Source organism: Leptonychotes weddellii, chromosome X, assembly GCF_054177405.1.
Source record: "Leptonychotes weddellii isolate Sample4059 chromosome X, ASM5417740v2, whole genome shotgun sequence".
Taxonomy (NCBI): domain Eukaryota; kingdom Metazoa; phylum Chordata; class Mammalia; order Carnivora; family Phocidae; genus Leptonychotes; species Leptonychotes weddellii.
In genome coordinates this window covers 1,073,732-1,096,116 of record NC_138385.1, presented here as the reverse complement: position 1 = coordinate 1,096,116, position 22,385 = coordinate 1,073,732, and the positions used below count along the sequence as shown (strand labels likewise).

At 48.9% G+C, this 22,385-nt stretch overlaps 1 protein-coding gene across 37 annotated transcripts; it reads left to right on the top strand.

Annotated features, from left to right (window-relative positions):
- Positions 1–433: 433 nt before the first annotated feature.
- Positions 434–15,903, top strand: TAFAZZIN (tafazzin, phospholipid-lysophospholipid transacylase). 37 transcript variants are annotated; one of them, XR_014141142.1, is made up of 10 exons: positions 434–927; positions 1,096–1,224; positions 2,255–2,300; positions 2,547–2,632; positions 11,647–11,752; positions 12,575–12,655; positions 12,952–13,014; positions 13,160–13,266; positions 13,687–13,764; positions 13,916–13,934. XR_014141142.1 is itself a non-coding variant. In XM_081808015.1 (10 exons), the coding sequence occupies exons 1-10, from the start codon at positions 819–821 to the stop codon at positions 14,859–14,861; spliced, it is 1,041 nt and encodes a 346-aa protein (XP_081664141.1). In that variant the 5' UTR covers positions 439–818; the 3' UTR covers positions 14,862–14,936. The 37 variants fall into 37 exon arrangements, 28 of the variants coding, with proteins under 28 accessions (XP_081664145.1, XP_081664149.1, XP_081664150.1 ...); XR_014141146.1 differs by lacking the exon at positions 11,647–11,752 and adding an exon at positions 3,220–3,293; XR_014141141.1 differs by lacking the exons at positions 11,647–11,752; positions 13,916–13,934 and adding exons at positions 14,245–14,368; positions 14,562–14,796 and having other exon boundaries at positions 437–927; positions 12,575–12,766.
- Positions 15,904–22,385: the final 6,482 nt, after the last annotated feature.

Sequence of the window (22,385 nt, the reverse complement as noted above, 5' to 3'; positions counted from 1 at the left end):
TAAAAGTGCCCCGGGGGCGCCTGGGTGGCTCAGTCGTTAAGCGTCTGCCTTCGGCTCAGGTCATGGTCCCAGGGTCCTGGGATCGAGCCCCGCATCGGGCTCCCTGCTCGGCGGGAGGCCTGCTTCTCCCTCCCCCACTCCCCCTGCTTGTGTTCCCGCTCTCGCTGTGTCTCTCTCCGTCAAAGAAATAAATAAATCTTTAAAAAAATAAAAATAAATAAAAAATAAAAAATAAAAGTGCCCCGTCAGCTCCAACCTTTAGTGGTGTCAGGTAATTGTTCTGCCTAGCCCAAGTTACCTATAGAGACTTTTCTGGGGACGAATTAAGGAGATACAAAGGACGCGTAGCCGCCAGCGGCCGGGAACCTGCTTCTGCGCGGGAGCGAGGCGGGACGGGCGGGGCGGGGCCACCCGGCCCAAGGGCCCGCCCCTGCTGCCGTCAAGCGGCCTGAGAGCATTTTGCGACAGGCCGCTGGGAGCCGGCCGCCGTCGCTGGCTCGGTTTCCGGCGGGGGCCCGGGGCCCCTGGCTGCCACCGCCGGCCTCTCTCGCTTCTCATTGCGAACCCCGACTCCTGACCTCGGTGGCGGCTCGTCTGTGGCGAGAGAGCGGGGGCCGGCCCGGCTCTGGCCTGACCTGCGAGGTGACCTTGGTCGAGTCCCCTGTCGAGCGGGGCCCGTCTGTGGCGCGGGCCTGCCGGGGACCCAGTTCTCCAGCGGTTGAGGACACAAACCTAGAGCGGCCCCACAGGCTGCCCCGTGGCAGGGGAAGCGCCGGGCTGCCTGGGGGGAGCGGGGGAGCTCGGTCTGGGCGGCGGAGATGCCCCTGCGTGTGAAATGGCCGTTCCCCGCCGTGCCGCCGTTCACCTGGACTCTGGCCAGCAGCGTCGTCATGGGCCTCGTGGGCACCTACAGCTGCTTCTGGACCAGTGAGTGGGCCCGAAGCCGAGGCAGAGTCGGCCACGGCTCTCCACGCCCAGCCGGAGTTGGGATTTGGGGTTGTGGGCGTGGGTAGGGGCTAGTTTGGCTGGGGGGAGCCCTGGGACCCAGGGAGAATGAGGCCAAGACCTCTCCCCACAGTCCGTCTCTCGCCCCAGAGTACATGAACCACCTCACCGTCCACAACAAGGAGGTGCTGTACGAGCTCATCGAGAACCGAGGCCCAGCCACGCCCCTCATCACTGTCTCCAATCACCAGTCCTGCATGGATGACCCTCATCTCTGGGGTACCTGGCGCCAGGGTTATGGGCACAGGGAGGCATGGAGAGAACCTGGGAGGGGGCCAGACAGAAGTAGAACAAACTGACTTCTCACTGGGCTCTCTACAAATCCCTGGCACTCCTGTTTCTGGCGTGTCCTGCCCCAAGGATTAAAATAGGGTTTGTGGCCCCTTCAGTATCCTCTCAGAAAATAACTTGGCAAGGGCCTCCGAAATTTGGAGGGACCGAGGGGGTGAGAAAACAGCTGCAGGGCAAAGTCTGATTGATGGCTGCTTTACTTTGATGCATCAGGCCTGTGGAACCCTCCATTCTCTAAACTGTTGAAGGTCCCACAGAGTATTGAAACAGATCCGAGAATCATAGGGTATCTTGTCAAGGAAGGTCTGGGCTAGAGGCTGGGAGACGTGTGTCCTGGTTCCAGGTTTGCCCCAGGCTGAGTTTGTACCCTTTAACCAGCCTCATTTGGGAGCCCGCTTCACCACCTAGAAGTTCCTGCTCTGCTGACTTCACAGGGAATGGCTTGGCTCCAGTAACCCAGATGGCGGGGTAGAGGGGTGCCCAGGGCTTTTATTGATGAATTCAGGAGGTTAGACTGTGGTAGAGCTCATGGGAAGCCAGTTGGTCAAATCGGAGCCTTTCAGAGCCCACCCTGGCCACTGGGCAGAGAAGGGCCTGTAGAGTGCCACAGGCAGAGACCAGAAGGCCAGCAAGGAGCTTTTAGAGCCATTCAGTAACCTGGACTGGGGTGGGGGCAGTAACAGTGGAGGGAGAGGTGTAGAAGGATAGGCAGTGGCAAAAGATATCAGGGAGGTAGGCAGGCCGGATGTGGGGACCAATAAGATATGGGTGGGGATGGGAGAGAGGGAGAAGCCAGGGACAACATGGGGTCCAGCCGAAGGGACTGGAAGATGCTCCTTTCAGCCACAGGGAAATGGTAGTGCTGCTGCCCCGCTCCTCATTCCCGGAAACTGGGTGACAGAAAAAGATGCTCCCTAGGGACCAGGCAAGCTGGGGCATGAAGCGTTTCCTTCTCTAGGGATCCTGAAACTCCGCCACATCTGGAACCTGAAGTTGATGCGTTGGTGAGGAGGAATGGGCCCCTCGCAGTGGGCCTGGCAGGCCTCACCCGTCTCTACCCAGATTTGCCCTCCTCCTGCTCTGCCCAGGAGGCGGCGTCCAGCAGTACAGGCAGGGCACGGGGTGGGGTTCCACAGGCCCTCCTGTGCCTCCTTTCCACATTGCCGACAATGTCAGGCATCCTGCTGCGGGGAGGGCAGGGAATTAGGGTGCAGGGGAGGCAGGGATGACTGCATCTGTCCCTACTTCAGGACCCCTGCGGCTGCAGACATCTGCTTCACCAAAGAGCTGCACTCCCGCTTTTTCAGCTTGGGCAAGTGTGTGCCTGTGTGCCGAGGTGAGCTGATCCTCCAAGAAGGGGCTCGTGGGCGAGTGAACGCAGGGAGGCACTTCTGTGGCCTTCTCTGGTTTTCTTCGGAGCGGGGACTGGTGGCTAGTGCTTCTGGCTGAGCAGTACTGGGAGTGGAGAGACCAGGTGGGACATGGAGGCTGGGCACAAAGGGAGCCAGGGGCCACTGCCCCACCGGTGTGTGTCCCAGTTGCATGGCATGGCTGGGGGAGTGAGGGCCTCGTGGAGAGCACTCAGTTCCTGGGACTGCCTGAAGGCTGTGTGAACCTGGGACTTTTGCATTAGAAGTCAAGGAGGCATTGGTGACTCACTGATGGCAATGTGGTGTCATTGGTCTGTGGTGGTGGTGGCATGTGCTGGAAGCTGCAGAGTTTGGGAAAACAGGCTTGTGGGGTGAGGGTGTGACACTGGGTGACTACTCAGCACCTCTCGAGAGCCTCAGGAGGTAGGGACCATTTTGATCCCCATTCTCCAGATAAAGGGGATTGGAGGAACTAAGCCACTGGTCCGAGGTCATGGGGTGAGAGGTGGCAAAGCCAGGATTTGAATCCAGGTTGCTCTTTCCTCTGGGGAAGTACAATATTTTCTAGGCGGAGTACGAAAGGAAAGGCATTCGAGACACAGGAACCACATGCCAGGCACTGAAGAGGTAAGCGATAAGGTAGACAATGTAGGTTGCAGGCCAAATGTGAAGGTTCTCGAATAATCATGGTAAGAACTGTGGACTCTGTTCCCTCATCAGGGCAGTGATGTGCTTCCGTCTGTGGTTCAGAGAGAGAGAGCTTCCTGGCTGCAGCATGGCTGGTGGATGGGAGCAGAGCCCAGTGGAGGCAGGGAGCCCAGTTAGGGGCTGTCTCAGTAATTCTGGCAGCAGAGGATTGTAACTGGGCCTCTGGAGGCCACTGTGGGGAGCTGGAGAAGGGGCCTGCTCTGCAGGCAGAGTTGACAGGACTTGTTGATAGATTGGGTGTGGGAAGGGGTAAGGAAAAGATAGCTTGAAGATGACACTAGGTGACATCTGATGACACTGAGCCACTGTGAGGATGAGATGAAGGGAAAGCAGTGTGGGGGTTGGGAGGGGAGGTGAATTCTCTTTTGCACATGTCTCATCTGAGGAGCCTGTCACCTGAGGAGGGGAGCAGTCCCAGAGGCAGTGGGATGTGCAGTTCTGGAACTCAAAAGAGCAGTCAGGAATATATTAGGGACTCAACCACTAACAAAGTCACAGAAGTAGAGGTAAGATTGCAGAGAGGGAGAGTGGATGGAGAGCAGGAGCCAGGACAGCACCTCAGGGCGGAAACAGAGACGCAGGCCACCAAGGCAGCAGGAAGCAACGGCCAGAGAGGAAGGAAGCAAAGCAGGGACCCTTGGCGCCGGAGAAGCCATTTCTGTGAAGTCCAGCCGCAGGAGGTGTCAGGGGCAGGAGGGAGTGGAGATAGCAGGGATGTCCACTCCTCCCAGAAGTTCAGCTGTGAGGAGGAAGAGAGAGGAGGAGGTAACCAAAGGGTGTCAGAGGTCAAGGGAGAGGTTCTTATTCTACTTGGTCAAAGTAAAACATGATGAAGTGTAATAAAGTAACCTCAAAAAATGAAGGGCTTTTAATGAAAAGCTGCAGTGCCTACCCCTCCAGATCCTCAGATCTCCTCCTTGGAGACAACAGCCTTGAACGCTTTCACTTCTTGCTGCATTTGAAGGCTATTTCGTTTCTCTAAAACATAAGCAGAAGCTACAAGTGTTGTGGCTAGTGACTATGGCAGTGTTTATCACACCCCACTCTGAGAGATGGGGACTCTGCTCAGGTTCCTGAGTCTCAGTTCCTCCCTTCTGCAGCCTCACACAGAGGCCTTCCATGTCCACTTCTTTTTTAAGTTTTTTAAATTTATTTTTAAAGTTTATTTATTTATTTATTTATTTATTTATTTATTTTTTTAAAAGATTTTATTTATTTATTTCAGAGAGAGAGAATGAGAGACAGAGAGCATGAGAGGGAGGAGGGTCAGAGGGAGAAGCAGACTGCCTGCCGAGCAGGGAGCCCGATGTGGGACTCGATCCCGGGACTCCAGGATCATGACCCGAGCCGAAGGCAGTCGCTCAACCGACTGAGCCACCCAGGCGCCCTAAAGTTTATTTATTTTTTTAGCGGGGTGTCGAACTCATGACCCCGAGATCGAGTCACATGTTCCTCCGACTGAGCCACCCTCCGTGTCAACTTCTTGTCTTGTTCTTCTTTTTGATCTGCATCTAAGTTTTACTGTACAGTTAAAAACAGAAAACAAGGGACGCCTGGGTGGCTCAGTTAGTTAGGCGTCTGCCTTTGGCTCAGGTCATGATCCCGGGGTCCTGGGATCTAGTCCTGCATCGGGCTCCTTGCTCGGTGGGGAGCCTGCTTCTCCCTCTGCCTGCCGCTCCCCCTGCTTGTGTTCCCTCTCTGACGAATGAATAAAATCTTTAAAAAACAAAAACAAGGGCGCCTGGGTGGCTCAGTCGGTTGAGCGACTGCCTTCGGCTCAGGTCATGATCCTGGAGTCCCTGGGTCGAGTCCCGCATCGGGCTGCCTGCTCGGCGGGGAGTCTGCTTCTCCCTCTGACCCTCCCCCCTCTCATGTGCTCTCTCTCATTCTCTCTCTCTCAAATAAATGGATAAAATCTTTAAAAAAAAAAACAAAACAAAATCTTAATTCTAAGCACCTTCAGTGAGAGAAAGTGGGCAGGGAAAAGCTATTTATCAACATACATGACGTGCAGCAAAGATATAACAACGTGTTAAAGGAAGTATCTGACATACTTGGCTTCTATGTTCCAAAATATTCCATTTCCCCCCCAAGGGTAGGCCTTACGATATGACATGAAGTATCAAAGTGATCTTGTACAAGCTATACAAGTGAGTAGAAATACCATTTGCAAAAGCTAAATATGCATGTGTTGTTCCAAAATCATGGTAGTAGTATTTTTTCCCATTTTTTTTTTAAGACTGTATTTATTTATTTGACAGAGAGAGACACAGTGAGAGCGGGAACACGAGCAGGGGGAGCGGGAGAGGGAGAAGCAGGCTCCTGCGGAGCAGGGAGCCCAATGCGGGGCTCGATCCCAGGACCCCGGGATCATGACCCGAGCCGAAGGCAGACGCTCAATGACTTAGCCACCTAGGCGCCCCACTTTTTTTTTTTATTTTATTAAAGTACAGTTGGCACACGAAGTTGCATTGGTTTCAGGTGCACAACATAGTGATTGACAACTCTGTACGTTATGCTGTCACTGTACAGCACTGTATTCCCTATGCTGTACTTTCCATCCATGTGACGTATTCATTCCATAACTGGGAGCCTGTATGTCCCGCTCTCCTTCACCCATTTTGCCCATCCCCAAACCCCTGCCGCTCTGGCAACCATCAATTTGTTCTCTGTATTTGTGGGTCTATTTCTGTTACTTGTTTTGATTTTGATATTCCACATATAAGTGAAATCATATGATATTTGTTTTTCTCTGATTTATTTCACTTAGCATAATACCCTGTAGGTCCATCCGTGTTGCTGCAGATGGCAAGATCTCATTCTTTTTTCACTTTTTTTAAGGTGGAGAGGGCCAGAGGGAGAGAGAGAATCTCTTGGAGCTCTCTGCTCAGTGGGGAGTCTGCTTCTCTCTCTGCCCCTCTCCCTGCTTGTGCTCCCTCTCTCTCTCTCTCAAATAAAATTTATTTTATTTTATTTATTTGTGAGAGAGAGAGCATGCGCGCACAAGTGGGGGAGCGGCAGACAGAGGAAGCAGGCTCTCTGCTGAGCAGGGAGCCCCATGTGGAACTTGATCCCAGGACCCTGGGATCGTGACCTGAGCCGAAGGCAGACGCTTAACGACTGAACCACCCAGATCCCCCTTATTTATTTATTTATTTATTAAAGATTTTATTTATTTATCTGAGAAAGAATACGAGAAGAGAGAGGGTCAGAAGCAGAAGCAGTCTCCCCGCTGAGCAGGGAGCCCGATGGGGGACTCGATCCTGGGACTCTAGGATCATGACCTGAACCGAAGACAGTCGCTTAACCAACTGAGCCACCCAGGCGCCCCTATTTATTAATTAATTAATTTATTTATTTATTTTTTACGTAGGCTCCGTGCTTGGACTCAAAACCTGAGATCAAGAGTTGCATGCTCTACTGACTGAGTCAGCCGGGCGCCCCTAAGATCACATCCTTTTTTTTTTTTTAAAGATTTTATTTATTTATTTGACAGAGAGAGACACAGCGAGAGAGGGAACACAAGCAGGGGGAGTGGGAGAGGGAGAAGCAGGCTCCCCGCAGAGCAGGGAGCCCGATGTGGGACTCGATCCCAGGACCCTGGGATCATGACCTGAGCCGAAGGCAGTCGCTCAACTGACTGAGCCACCCAGGCGCCCAAGATCTCATCCTTTTTAATAGCTGAGTAATTTTGTGTGTGTGTATGTGTGTATACACCACATCTTTATTCATTCATCTATCGATGGACACATGGCTTGGTTCCATATCTTGGCTATTGTAAAGCTGCAATAAACATACGGGTGCATATATCTTTTTTTTTTAAAAAAAAGAATTTATTTGAGAGAGAGAACAAGCAGGGGCATAGGCAGAGGGAGAGGGAGAAGCAGACTTCCCACTGAGCATGGAGCCTGATGTGGGGCTCAATCCCAGGACCCCAAGATTATGACCTGAGCTGAAGGCAGATGCTGAACTAACTGAGCCACCCAGACACCCCTGCATATATCTTTTTGAATTAGTGTTTTTGTTTTCTTTGGGTAAATACCCAGTAATGGAATTATTGGATCATATGCTATTTTTATTTTTAATTTTTTGAGCAACCTCCATACTATTTTCCACATCGGCTACACTAGTTTACATTCCCACCAAGAGTGTACAAGCGTTCCTTTTTCTCCACATGCTTGCTAACATTTGTTATTTCCTGTCTTTTTGATACTAGCCATTCTGAGAGGTGGGAGGTGATATCTCCTGGTGGTTTTGATTTGCATTTCCCTGATGGTGAGTGATGTTGAGCATCTTTTCATGTGTCTATTAGCCATCTATATGTCTTCTTTGGAGAAAGTCTGTTTAGGTTTTTTAATTGGATTATCTGGGCTTTTGGTGTTGAGTTGTATAAATTCTTTATATAGTTTGGATATTTGGATATCAACCCTTGATTGGAAATATCATTTGCAAATATCTTCTCCCATTCAGTAGGTTGCCTGTTTGTTTTGTTGATGTTTTCCTTTGCTGTGCTGTGCAAAAAGCTTGTTATTTTGATGAGTCCCAATATTTATTTTTGCTTTTGTTTCCTTTGCCTGAGGAGACATATCTAGAAAAATGTTGCTAAGGCCAATGTCAAAGAGATTACTGCCTATGTTTTCTTCTAGGAGTTTTATGGTTTCAGGCCTCACATTTAGGTCTTTCATCCATTTTGAGTTTGTTTTTGTGGTGGTGATAGAAAGTGGTCCAGTTTCATTCTTTTGCATGTGGCTATCCAGGTCTCCCAGCACTGTTTGTTGAAGAGATGGTCTTTTCCCCATTGAATATTCTTGCCTTCTTTGTTGTAGATTAACTGATCATGGAAGTGTGGATTGATTTCTGGGTTCTCTATTCTGTTCCATTGATCCGTGTGTCTTTTTGTGCCAGTACCATACTGCTCTGATTACTACAGCTTTGCAGTATCTCTTGAAATTTGGGATTGTGATACCTCCAGCTTTGTTCTTCCTTTTCAAGATTACTTTGGCTGTTTGGTGTCTTTTGTGGCTTCATACAAATTTTAGGATTATTTGCTCTAGTTCTGTGAAAAATGCCGTTGGTACTTTGATAGGGATTGCATTGAATCTGTAGATTGCTTTGGGTCATGTGCATGTTTTAACAATATTCTTCCAGTCCATGAGCATGGAATATCTCTCCATTTGTGTTATCATCAGTTTCTCTCATCAGTGTTTTATAGTTTTCAGAGTGCAGGTCTTCCACCTCCTTGGTTAAGTTTATTCCTAGGTGTTTTGTTCTTTTTGGTGCAATTGTAAATGGAAATTGTTTTCTTAATTTCTCTTTTTGCTGTTTTGTTATTAGTGTATAGAAATGCAACAGATTCTACATGTTAATTTTTTATTTTATTTTTTTTAAGATTTTATTTATTTGACAGAGAGAGACACAGTGAGAGAGGGAACACAAGCAGGGGGAGTGGGAGAGGGAGAAGCAGGCTTCCCGCTGAGCAAGGAGCCCAGTGCGGGGCTCGATCCCAGGACCCTGGGATCATGACCTGAGCTGAAGGCAGATGCTTATTGACTGAGCCACCCAGGCGCCCCTATATGTTAATTTTTTTAAAGATTTTATTTATTTATTTGAGAGAGAAGGAGAGAGAGCACGAGAAAGTGGTGAGCAGAGCCAGGGGTCTGCGAGGGTACATACTGCAGGTGTCCGTGGCTCAGTGGATGAGGCTAGAGGGGAGGGGCAGAGGCAGAGGGAGGGGGAGAAGCAGACTCCTCACTGAGCAGGGAGCCTGATGTGGGGCTCGATCCCAGGACCCTGAGATCATGACCTGAGCTGAAGGCAGATGCTTAACCAACTGAGCCACTCAGGCACCCCATCTGTATGTTAATTTTGTATCCTGCAATGTTATTGAATTCATTTATTACTTCTAATAGCTTTTTGGTGGAGTCTTCAGAGTTTTCCATGTGTAGTATCATGTCATCTGCAAATAGAAACAGCTTAACTCCTGCCTCACCAACATGGATACCTCTTATTTCTTTTTCTTTTTTTTAAGATTTTATTTATTTATTTGAAAGAGAGAGGGAAAGCACAGAGGGAGAGTGAGAGGGAGAAGCAGACTCCCCGCTGAGCAGAGAGCCTGACGTGGGGCTTGATCCCAGGACCCTGAGATCATGACCTGAGCCAAAGGCAGATGCTTAACGGACTGAGCCACCCAGGCCCCCCTCTTATTTCTTTTCTTTCTTTTTTTTTTTTTAAAGATTTTTATTTATTTATTTGAGAGAGAGAGAATGAGAGACAGAGAGCATGAGAGGGGGGAGGGTCAGAGGGAGAAGCAGACTTCCCGCCGAGCAGGGAGCCTGACGTGGGACTCGATCCCGGGACTCCAGGATCATGACCTGAGCCGAAGGCAGTCGCCCAACCAACTGAGCCACCCAGGCGCGCCCCCCTCTTATTTCTTTTTCTTGTCTGATTGCTGTGGCTAGGATTTCCAGTACGATGTTGAATAAAAATGGCAAGAGTGGACCGTTGTTCCTAATCTTGTTCATCTTGTTCCTAGTCTTAGAGGAAAATCTCTGTTTTTCACCTTTGAGCATGATGTTAGCTGTGGTTTGTCATATATGGCCTTTATTATGTTGAGTTATGTTCTCTCTAAACCCATTTTGTTGGGAGTTTTTATCATGAACAGTTGTTGAATTTTGTCAAATGCTTTTTCTGCATCTATTGAGATGATTGTATGATTGTTATCCTTCATTTTGTTAATGGGGTCTATAGTATTGGTTGATTTGTAGGTATTGAACCATCCTTGCATCCCTTGAATAAATCCCACTCAATTGTGGTGAATGATCCTTTTAACGTGTTGTTGAATTCAGTTTGGTAATATTTTGTTGAGGGTTTTTACGTCTGTGTTCATTGGGGATATTGGTCTTGTTCTCTTTTTTGTAATGTCTTTGACTTTTGGTATCAGGGTAATGATGGCCTCATAGAATATATTTGGAAGCTTTCCTTCCTCTTCTATTTTTTGGAATAGTTTGAGAAGAATAAGTATTAACTCTTCTTTAAATGTTTGACAGAATTCACCTGTGAATCCGTCTGGTCCTGGACTTTTGTTTGTTGGGAGTTTTTTGATTACCGATTCAAATAATCATTTACTAGTAGCCTATTCAGCTTTTCTATTTCTTCCTGATTCTGTTTTGAACATGTATCTATTTCTTTTAGGTTGTCCAGTTTGTTGTTGTATACTTTTTCATGGTACTCTTTTATAATCCTTTGTGTATCTGTGGTATCAGTTCTTTCTCCTCTTTCATTTCTGATTTTATTTGGGTCCTCTCTTTTTCTTGATGAGTTTAGCTACAGGTTTATCAATTTTGTTTATCTTTTCAAAGAACCAGCTCTTGGTTTCATTGATTTTTTAAGTCTATTTCATGTATTTCCACTCTGATCTAATTATTATTTCCTTCTTTCTGCTACCTTCGGGCTTTGTTCTTTTTCTAGTTCTTTTAGGTGTGAGGTTAGATTGTTTATTTGAGATTTTTCATGTTTCTTGAGGTAGGCCTGTATCACTATAAATTTCCTTCTTAGAACTGCTCGGGGCACCTGGGTGGCTCAGTTGGTTAAGTGACTGCCTTCGGCTCAGGTCATGATCCTGGAGTCCCTGGATCAAGTCCCGCATCGGGCTCCCTGCTCAGCAGGGAGCCTGCTTCTCCCTCTGACCCTTCCCCCTCTCATGCTCTCTCTCTCTATCTCATTCTCTCTCTCAAATAAATAAATAAATAAAATCTTAAAAAAAAAAAAAAAAGAAAGAAAAGAACTGCTTTTGCTGTGTCCCAAAGAATTAGGAGCATTGTAATTTAGTATAATTTTGATTTCAAGCCGGATGGCTCAGTTGCACTAGCAGGATTTAGCAGAGCTGGAGACAACCCCTCTGAAGCCCCCCTCCTACCGGGTAATGCTATCCCAAGTAGGGAAGCCCCCGCTCTCATGATACCCTGAGGAACTGTGGTGACTGCTGCTTGCTCCCTTAACTGCAGCCCCTGAGGGAGCTGCTGGGCCAGGGCCCCATTGGTTTGGCTTGGGTTGAGACTCCTGGATGCCTCACTAGCACCTTCTAAACACTCGGCCTTGCAGAGAACAGGTTAAAAGTCCATTTCTTGGTGCACTGACCTGAGATAGTCCCAATGTCTGTCTCCTCCTCTTTATGATAGGTCTCCCCTACTTGATAAGTCTGTCTGTCACAGTCCGCTATGTGGACAAGGTTGAGGAGATTCTTACTGCATGTAGTCACAGATTGTCTCCACAGGACTCCCAGTTGAAAGCCAGCACATAGCATTAGGCATCTGTATCTGTGTTGTTGCTAACTGCCAGGCCACCTGGGTCCAGTGTCATGGCCTCCAGGTGTCTCCAAGGTGAGTGTTAGCCTTGGGGGCAATTCATTCCCCCTTTTTTCAGCCTAGCAAGTTTGAGTTTTTCCCAACTCTCAGGGACACCATGTATTGCATCAAATGTTCTCCCTTTCCCAAGAGGCTTAGATAATGAGAGTTAGTTTCAGGGGGAGCCCCATGAGGGGCGAAGCGGTCAGCAGGAGGGAGGGATGGTGGAGGCTGAGGGCTCAGGCAGGGCTGGGAGGCCTGTGAGGAATGGCTGTGGGGACTGGCCTAGCTGAGACCTCAGGAAAGGGCTGCTGTCGAGGATCTGGGGCCCAGGTGCGGGCTGGAAATCATGAATAGATGTGGTTTGCTCCAGGCAGTGCCCTCTGGGCCAGGGGCAGCAGATGGTAGGCTCGCCCCAGGGGCGGTGCATCTGCATCCCAAGGAGAAAGAAGGCTCCAAGAGCTGAAGAGGAAGGGAGGGCAAGGAAAGTGGTGAGCAGAGCCAGGGGTCTGCGAGGGTGCGTACCGCAGGTGTCCATGGCTCAGCAGGTGAGGTGGTGGTGGGACCGACAGGCAGAAGGTGGGGCTGGAGGCTGGTGGAGGAATTGCCAGTTCAGAATTTTAGTTCGAGACAGGTGGAGACAGTGATGCTGCCTTGCACATGACGGGTACTTGGAGGTTTAGAGGTTATTATTGAACAAAGGATGTCGAGGGCCACAGTACAGCCAGAGTCCCCAGAGACAGTGATTGGAGGATGTCCATGTGGCCGGTGCAGTGGGGGATGAGGTTGTCCTTGAGCTGTTGCAAGCAGGGAGCCCTGGGAGAACGGGGACTGATGGTGCAGGCCTTTTCTCGGCAGGAGATGGCGTCTACCAGAAGGGAATGGACTTCATTTTGGAAAAGCTCAACCACGGGGACTGGGTGCACATCTTCCCAGAAGGTCAGTGGAGTTGGCAGGGTTGCACACCCCCCAGCTCCCGAGCCTTACCTCTGTCCTCTCTCTCAACAGGGAAAGTGAACATGAGCTCTGAGTTCCTACGCTTTAAGTGGGGTAGGCACTGCTGCCTGGCTGGCTGGGATGGGTGTAGCAGGACGGAGGCAGGCGCCGACCAAGGGCTTGCCTTGCGGAGCTGGACCGGGGCAGTTGGTTTTAATTGGAAGCGGGCAGGGCTGGCTTTGCTATAGGCTGGCACTGGAGCTCTGCTCGTGCCAACATTTCTGCCTCTCCCTGGGCAGGAATCGGACGCCTCATTGCCGAGTGTCATCTCAACCCCGTCATTCTGCCACTGTGGCATGTCGGTGAGCATCCTTCTTGGGCCAAGTCTGCAGCCTGGGGATGGGGGCAGGGCGGGGGGGGGGCTTCCCTAGGTTTGGGAGGGTTTCCACTGGGTGGCAGGGAGAGGGCACCTGGGGTGGCGGGGGCTGGGGCTTCATCTTTTCCCAGGCTGCCCTGCTCCACCCCATGCCTGCTTCCTGGCCTCTGTCCATTGTGCTGCAGGAATGAATGATGTCCTTCCTAACAGCCCGCCCTACTTCCCCCGCTTTGGACAGGTGGGTAGGAGCTGCTGACCCTCCTCTGTCTGTCTTGTCTGCCATCTGCCTTGTGTCCCCCACTCAGCACTACTGAGGCCAGATTCAGGAGGAGCTGAGCTTGAAGCTGCAACAGGGGGACTGAGTGGAACAGAGAGAGGGACTTCCTGGCACCAAGGCCAGTAGAAGGAGAGCAAAAGAAATCAGGCTGGGTGGGGGTGAGCCGTGGGGTTTGAGCAGAACAGAACATCTAGAGCATGGACTGCAGGACTTGAATGTCACTGAGCCTGACCACCTCGTTTTAAAGAGGGAGCGTGGCCATGAGGGAGCACGCAGCAAATTAGGGGCAGGACTTGGCTTCTGGCTCTCTGGGGTGGTTGGACCATGGCTGTGGGCACTCTCCCTGTTTCTGTCAGCTGATGGTGGCTGGTCTCCCTACAGAAAATCACCGTGCTGATCGGGAAGCCCTTCAGTGCTCTGCCTGTGCTCGAACGGCTCCGGGCAGAGAACAAGTCGGCTGTGAGTTGTCTTTCTCCCCCGCGCCACTCTTTTCCCCCCTTCCCTGGGCTACCCTGTAGCTGTCTTAGCCTTTCCCGGCACCCTCAGCCTCCCAGGGCCCCTGGGCCAAGCTCCCCAAGGGCTGCAGGCCAGCCCCAGTCCTTCCCCTCAGGTGGAGATGCGCAAAGCTCTGACTGACTTCATTCAGGAAGAATTTCAGCGCCTGAAGATCCAGGCGGAGCAGCTCCACAACCACCTGCAGCCCGGGAGATAGGCGTCACCCCACCCAGATCCTGCCCTCGCTTCCTCTTGGAAGGGGGCGGCTGGCCGCCAGGCCCAGGAAAGAGGCAGCTCCAACCCAAGCCCCAGGCGCCTGCTCTCAGTGCTGCCCTTGGGTTCTTGCCCGGCACAGCTGAACTGGGGGATGGACTGATGTTTTGAGGTCAGATACATTTTTTTAGACAGATTTGTGCATAACCCCTAATGGGTATCCTGTCCTAGTTGGTGAGCATTCCCTCTGCTCTGAGCTTCTTCAGTTGAAGGAAGGGTTTCAGCTGCTCCTCCCACTTGGCCACGAAAGGACGAAGAAATTTTGGCAGGGGCCTCCTTCTTTTCTTGCCTTCAGGTATTCTCTTCCAGGGCTGGCATCAGGATGGAGGGTACTTGAAGGGGGGCAGGTGGCCAGGCCAGAACTTTGGGTAGGGGTCTGTGAGGCCCTTGGCCTGGCATTCACCCACCTGCTCCAACCTGGGAGCTGCTCACCACCTCCTCAGGGATGGCCATCAGCCACCTCTTCCTTCTGCCCACACTTCCCACAGGCCTGGGGTCCTCAGGCAGGGCCCAACCCTGGGCTGCAAGCAGAAGAGCAGCCTTTTGCCACAAGTGGAACCCAGCTGAACGGAGCCTGCAGCAAGGGCCCGAGACCCTGTCACTTGCCCACGGGCCGGGGCTCACCAACTGCTCTGTCTTTTCCACCTCCCTGGCATCACTTGAGTCCCATGGGGCCTGGGTTTTCATGTTTTGTAACCAGTAAAGCATTTGTGTTGTGTTTGACCTCTGGCTTCCTCATAGGGGTAGGGATGGGAGGTGGCTGCTGGACAGGAAGGCTGGGCCCTTAGAGCAGATGGGCGTCAAGCTCTCACTCAAAACTTCAGTCATTCTCGGGGCGCCTGGGTGGCTTAGTTGGTTAAGTGTCCAACTCTTTTTTTTTTTTTTTAAGATTTATTTATTTGACAGAGAGAGAGAGCGAGAGAGCACACAAGCAGGGGGAGCAGCAGGGGGAGAGAGAGAAGCAGACTCTCCGCTGAGCAGGGAGCTGAGATCATGATCTGAGCCAAAGGCAGATGCTTCACTGACTGAGCCACCCAGGCGCCCCTAAGTGTCCAACTCTTGATCTCAGTTCAGGTCTTAATCTCAGGGCTGTGAGTTCAAGCCCTGTGTTGGGCTCCATGCTGGGCTTGGAGCCTACTTAAAAAACAAAACAAAACAAACCTTCAGTCATTATCTGTAATCCCCATAACAAAGCAGCAAAAGTAGGGATTAATCTTATTTCGCAAAGGAGGCAGAGTGAGGCTAATGCACTTGCTTCAAAACTCAAATCTAGTAAGGTAGGGAGAAGCAAATAGCAATTCAATCCTCCCCAGGCTGGTTCCCGGGAGGGACAAGGTCTCTAAAGGGCCCAGCAAGCCACCATGAGCAACAAGCGCTGTGATGCCAGGTGAGAGGGGGGACACCTTGATTGAGCTTCAGACCCTCGGTAGGAGCAGAGGCTGGGGTGGTGGTGCTCCTGGTAGAAGCAAAAGCAAATCCTGTAGAGAAAAGTGAGCTCGGTTTAGGTCTCCAGCCCATCCATAAGTTAAGATCAACCCAAAACACTTCACAAAGATCGCCAAACATAAGGAAATGAAGCATCAACAGAAACAACAGGCTGAAACCTGTAGGAACTTCTGAAATTGACAGGGTCAGACAGATCATGGAGAATAACAGAAATGTGGAAAGAAAGGATGGCACCACAAGAGTGAGCCAGCGGGAATAGAAGATTCAAAGATGATCAGGACTGTAACTGTGTGTGAATCTGTAATTATTTCCAAATACAAGGTTTTTAAAAATAACCAGAAGGGGAGGGGCGCCTGGGTGGCACAGTCATTAAGCATCTGCCTTCGGCTCAGGTCATGGTCTCAGGGTCCTGGGATCGAGCCCCGCATCGGGCTCCCTGCTCAGCGGGGAGCCTGCTTCTGCCTCTCCCACTGCCCCTGCTTGTGTCCCCTCTCTTGCTCTCTCTCTGTCAAATAAATAAATAAAATCTTTAAAAAAAAAAAAAACCAAAAGGGGAAAAAAATCACTCGGGCAGGGGGGACACAGACTGTTGGCCAATTTGCATTTGCGGGTCCAAATATAATATCACTTTTCCCACACATATCCATTTGAACAAACAACTACAGATATTTACTGTATAGATGCTGCAATTTGATTTTTTCATATAGACAATTTTTTTTAGAGTGGTTTTATTTATTTATTAAAGATTTTATTTATTTATTTGACAGAGAGCGAGAGAGGGAACACAAGCAGGGGGAGTGGGAGAGGGAGAAGCAGGCCTCCCGCCAAGCAGGGAGCCCGATGCGGGGCTCGATCCCAGGACCCTGGGATCATGACCTGAGCCGAAGGCAGACGCTTAACGACTGAGCCACCCAGGCACCCCTAGAGTGGTTTTATGTTCACAGCAAAATTTAGCTTGTCCTGGGATTGTGAAATCTAATACCATTCACCATATTAACTGTATAAAGGAGAAAACCCATATGGCTATTTCAATAGATACAGAAGATGCACTTGATAACATATTTGTAATTTTAAAAGTTTTTAGCAAACTATCAATAGGAGGGAACCTTTTAAAAATGATTTATTTGAGAGAGATAGGAGGAGAGGGAGAGGGACAGAGAGACTCTTAAGCAGGCTCTACACCCAGCACGGAGCCTGATGCGGGGTTCCATCTCACAACCCTATGATCATGACCTGAGCCAAAATCCAGAGGTGGTTGCTTAACCGAATGAGCCACCCAAGTGCCCCAAAGGGAACTTTCTTAATCTGAAAGAGTCTGTCTACAAAAAAAACAAAAAACAAAAAACCTTTCTTAATCTGATGGAAACTATCTATAAAAAGAGCTAGAGTAAAAATTATTTTTGATGTTGAAATTTTAGAAACATTCTCTTCAAAATTTGGAACAAAATGAGGATGCCAATTTTCAACAGTGTACTAGTGGTAAGACAAGGAAAGGAAATCAAAAGGATAATGATTGTAAAGAAAGAAAGAAAACGGGTGCCTGGGTGGCTCAGTCGGTTGGGCGGCTGCCTTCGGCTCAGGTCATGATCCTGGAGTCCCGGGATCGAGTCCCGCATCGGGCTCCCTGCTCGGCAGGGAGTCTGCTTCTCCCTCTGACCCTCCCCCCTCTCATGCTCTCATTCTCGCTTTCAAATAAATAAAATCTTTAAAAAAAAAAAAAAGAAAGAAAGAAAACATTCATTATTTGCTGATTATAGGATTGTCTACATAGAAAACCCAAAAGAATTTACAATTTTTTTTGAAAGAAGGACTTAGAAATTTCCCACCTATAAAATCAATATATGCAAGTACCAATTGTATTTCTATACACACACCAGCAACAAAGAATTATAAAATACCATTTTTTAAAGATTTTTTTTAATTATTTTTTAAAGATTATTTATTTATTTGACAGAGAGAGACACAGCGAGACAGGGAACACAAGCAGGGGGAGAGGGAGAGGGAGAAGCAGGCTTCCGCTGTGCAGGGAGTCCGATGTGGGGCTGGATCCCAGGACCCCAGGATCATGACCTGAGCCGAAGGCAGACGCTTAACGACTGAGCCACCCAGGTGCCCCGAAATATTTATTTTTTATTTGACAGAGAGCGAGCACAAGCAGGGGGAGCGGCAGGCAGGAGAGGGAGAAGCAGGTTCCCCGCGGAGCAGGGAGCCCGATGCGGGGCTCGATCGCAGGACCCTGGAATCATGACCTCAGCCGAAGGCAGAACCACCCAGGCGCCCAGTAAATCTTTTTTTAAGATTTTATTTTTTTAGGGCGCCTGGGTGGCTCAGTTGGTTAAGCAACTGCCTTCGGCTCAGTCATGATCCTGGAGTCCCTGGATCGAGTCCCGCATCAGGCTCCCTGCTCGGCAGGGAGTCTGCTTCTCCCTCTGACCCTCCCCCCTCTCATGTGCTCTCTCTCATTCTCTCTCTCTCAAATAAATAAATAAAATCTTTAAAGAAAAAAAAAAGATTTTATTTTTTTAATGTAATCTCTACCCCCAATGTGGGGCTTGAGCTCACGACCCCAAGATCAAGAATCGCATGCTCTACTGACTGAGTCAGCCAGGCGCCTGCCCCCATATGAGGAAAATATATTTTTTAAATTTAATTTTAGTTTATTTTTAGAGAGAGAGAGAGCATGCAAGGGGGAAGGGGCTGAGGGAGAGGGAGAGAGAGAGAATCCCAAGCAGGCTCCTCGCTGAGTGTGGAGCCCAACTTGGGGCTCAATCTCACGACCCTGAGATCATGGCCTGAGCCGAAATCAAGAGTCGAATGCTTAATTGACTGAGCCACCCAGGCACCCCATATGAGGAAAATCTTAACACTTTGTTGAAAGACATTAAAGAAGACCTAAGTTAATAAAGATCCCATGCTCATGAACAGGAAGACTTGATAATAGTAAAGATGTCTGTTCTCCAGAATTGATCTATTAAATATATAGATTCGGGGCGCCTGGGTGGCTCAGTTGGTTAAGTGTCTGCCTTCGGCTCAGGTCATGATCCCAGGGTCCTGGGATTGAGCCCCATGTCAGGCTCCACACTCTCCCTCTCCCTCTGCTCCTCCCCCCACCTCGTGCTCTCTTACTCGCTCTCAAATAACTAAATAAAATCTTAAAATATAAATATATAGACTAAATTCCAATCAAAAGCTAATCAGAGTCCAAGCAGATATTTGTACACCAGTGTTAAAAGCAGCATTAATCACAATAGCCAAAAGGTGGAAACAACTAAAGTGTCCATGGACGGATGAATGGATAAACAAAATGTGGCCACACACAGTGGAGTAGTATTCAGCTACAAAAAGGAAAGAAATTTTTTTTTTTTTAAGATTTTATTTATTGGGCGCCTGGGTGGCTCAGTTGGTTAAGCGACTGCCTTCGGCTCAGGTCATGATCCTGGAGTCCCGGGATCGAGTCCCGCATCGGGCTCCCTGCTCAGCGGGGAGTCTGCTTCTCCCTCTGACCCTCCTCCCTCTCATGTGCTCTCTCATTCTCTCTCAAATAAATAAATCTTAAAAAAAAAAGATTTTATTTATTTATTTGACAGAGAGAGAGACACAGCAAGAGAGGGAACACAAGCAGGGGGGAGTGGGAGAGGGAGAAGCAGGCTTCCTGCTGAGCAGGGAGCCTGATGTGGGGCTCGATCCCAGGACCCTGGGATCATGACCTGAGCCAAAGGCAGACGCGTAACGACTGAGCCACCCAGGCGCCCCAAGGAAAGAAATTCTGACATGTGTTACAATGTGACTAAATCTTGAAAATATTATGCTGAGCAAAATAAGCTAAACATAAAAGCCACATATTTTATGATTTGTTTCACTTGTTTGAGGTCCTTAGAGTAGTCTAAGTCATAGAGACAGAAAATAAAACGGTGGGTGCCAGAGGCTGGGGGAAGGGGGAGATGGGGAGGAAGTGTTTAGTTGGGACAGACTTTGAGTTTGGGATGATGACAATGTTCTGCTAATGGATTGTGGTGATGGTTGCCCAACAATATGAATGTATTTAATGTCACTGAACTGTACACTTAAAAATGGATAAAATGGTGGGGCGCTTGGGTGGCTCAGTCAGTTAAGTGTTTGACTGTTGATCTCAGCTCAGGTCTGGATCTCAGGGTCACGAGTTCAAGCCCCGTGTTGGGCTTCGTGCTGGGCACGGAGCCTACTTAAAAAAAAAATGGGTAAAATGGTAAATTTAATATTATGGATATTTTACAAGAAAAAAATTTAAAATAAAAAATTGGCTAAGATGGCAAACTTTATACTTCACTACAATTTTAAACAATCAAGATTTTAGAAATCATCTAATCAATCTGACAAGTTGATTCTAAAATTTATATGGAAGCACAACAGCCCAAGAAGAGCCTGTTGAAAAAGAACAGGTGGGAGAACTTGCCTTACCAGGCATCAGTTTATTATGAAGCTATAGTAATTGGGGCAGTGTGGTGTTGGATAGACAAACTGACCAGGGGAATGAAATAGCCCCAAGACTGATCCACAGCTATATGGACACTTAGTATACAACAAAAGTAGCATTTCCAGACAGTGGGTAAAAGGATGTTCATCTTAATAGATGATACTGGGACAACTGCAGATCTCTATGGAAAAAAAGAAAGTTGACCCTACCCCTCACACCATCCATAAAAGTGTGAAAAACAGAACAACTTCTAAAAGATAATGTAAGAGAATATTTCCATAGTCTTGGAGGCAGGGAAAGGTTTCTTACAAAGGACATAAAAATATTAATCATAAAGGAAAAAATGGTAAATTTGACTATACTAAAATTAAGAAGTTGTGTTCATCAGAAAACCTCATTAAGAGAGTGAAAAGGAGGGGCGCCTGACTGGCTCCGTCGGTGGAGCGCGCAACTCCTGATCTTGGGGTTGTGGGTTTGAGCCCCACGTTGGGCCTGGAGCCAACTTAAGAAAAAATGGGAAGAGGGGCGCCTGGGTGGCTCAGTCGTTAAGCGTCTGCCTTCGGCTCAGGTCATGATCCCAGGGTCCTGGGATCGAGCCCCGCATCGGGCTCCCTGCTCGGCAGGAAGCCTGCTTCTCCCTCTCCCACTCTCCCTCGGCTTATGTTCCCTCTCTTGCTGTGTCTCTCTCTGTGTCAAATAAATAAATAAAATCTTTAAAAATAAAAAAATAAAAATAAAAAAAGAAAGAAAAAATGGGAAGATTGATAGGAGCAGGCATTTCACAGAAGAGGAATGACAAATGGGTAGAGCTGAAAGAAAATATATACATCTTGTGAGTTTCCTGGGGCTGCAGTAACCAAGTACCACAAACTGGGAGGTTTAAAGCAACAGCCATTTCTTCTCTCCCAGTTCTGGAGGCCAGAAGCCCGAGGTCAAGGTGTGGGCAAGTTTGGTTCCTTCTGAGGGCTCTGAGGGTGAATGTGTTCCCTGCCTCTCTCCTGGCTTCTGGTGGTGGCCAGTAACCCTTGGTGTTCCTTGGCTTGTAGACAAGTACCCCTGATCTCTGCCTTCCCCTCCACATCACTTTCTCCTCTCTGTGTCTGTGTCTTTTCTTCTTCTTCCTCTTCTTCTAAGATTTTATTTATTTATTTGACAAAGAGAGACACAGTGAGAGAGGGAACACAAGCAAGGGGGAGGGGCAGAGGGAGAGGGAGAAGCAGGTTCCCCGCTGAGCACAGAGCCCGATGCGGGGCTTGATCCCAGGGCCTGGAGATCATGACCTGAGCCAAAGGCAGATGCTTAACAACTGAGCCACCCAGGTACCCCTCTTTTTCTCTCTCTCTTTTTTTTTAAGATTTTATTTATTTATTTGAGAGAGAGAGAATGAGAGACAGACAGCATGAGAGGGAGGAGGGTCAGAGGGAGAAGCCAACTCCCTGCAGGGAGCCCGATGCGGGACTCCATCCCGGGACTCCAGGATCATGACCTGAGTTGAAGGCAGTCGCTTATCCAACTGAGCCACCCAGGCACCCCTCTTTTTCTCTTTCTTAAAAAGGCACCAGCCAGGGTACCTGAGTGGCGCAGTCGGTTGAGCGTCAGACTCTTGGTTTTGGCTCCCGTCCTGATCTCAGGGGCCTGAGATCGAGCCCCACGTCAGGCTCTGTGCTCAGCGCAGAGTCTGCTTGAAGCTCTTCTCTCTCTCTCCTTCTGCCCCTCTGCCCCCTGCCCCGTGCTCTCTCAAATAAATACATCTTTAAAAAATAAAAATAAATACAAAGGCACCTGTCATTGGATTAGGGCTTGCTCTCTCGAATCCAGCATGACCTCATCTTAACTAATTACATTTGCCAAGACCCTATTTCCAAATAAGGTCACATTCTGAGGTTTCAGGTGGGCATGAATTTTCTGGGACATTATTCAACCCAGTACATGTACCCTAGGACCTAGCAATTCCCCAGCTAGGTATATGCCCATTGAAAAGCACATATATATGCACACAAGACGTATACACAATTGTTGGCAGCACTGTTAGCCCTACTGACCAAAGTGGGAAACCACTCAAATGTCCCTCACCAGCGGAGGAGCTCAGTGGCTGGCAGAATATTTATCTAGGGGAATGCCAAGCAGCAATATTGCTATTAAGCGATGACTGGCATTAACCACCCATTCTTGAGCAGAGAATCTAGATGCAAAATCTAATACTGAATAATTCCATGTATAGAAAGTCCCCAGATAGACACAACAAAGCCATCATATTTAGAGATGCATGCTTAACTGCTGCTATGGTCTGAATGTTTGTGTCCACCCCCACCCCCACCAAATTCATGTGTTGAAACCTAATGCCCTAATGGTATTAAGAGGTGGGGCCTGTAGGAGGTGCTTAAATCTTGAGGGTGGAGCCCTCATCATTGGG

What these genes read in the sequence shown, in the direction of transcription:
- TAFAZZIN (XM_031034538.2), top strand. Translation starts at nt 836, where the DNA reads ATGGCCGTTCCCCGCCGTGCCGCCGTTCACCTGGACTCTGGCCAGCAG. An exon ending in AACCTGAAGTTGATGCGTTG is followed by an intron (nt 2,301 to 2,546) that starts GTGAGGAGGAAT and finishes TCCCTACTTCAG; the next exon opens with GACCCCTGCGGCTGCAGACA. An exon ending in TCTGCCACTGTGGCATGTCG is followed by an intron (nt 13,015 to 13,686) that starts GTGAGCATCCTT and finishes GTCTCCCTACAG; the next exon opens with AAAATCACCGTGCTGATCGG.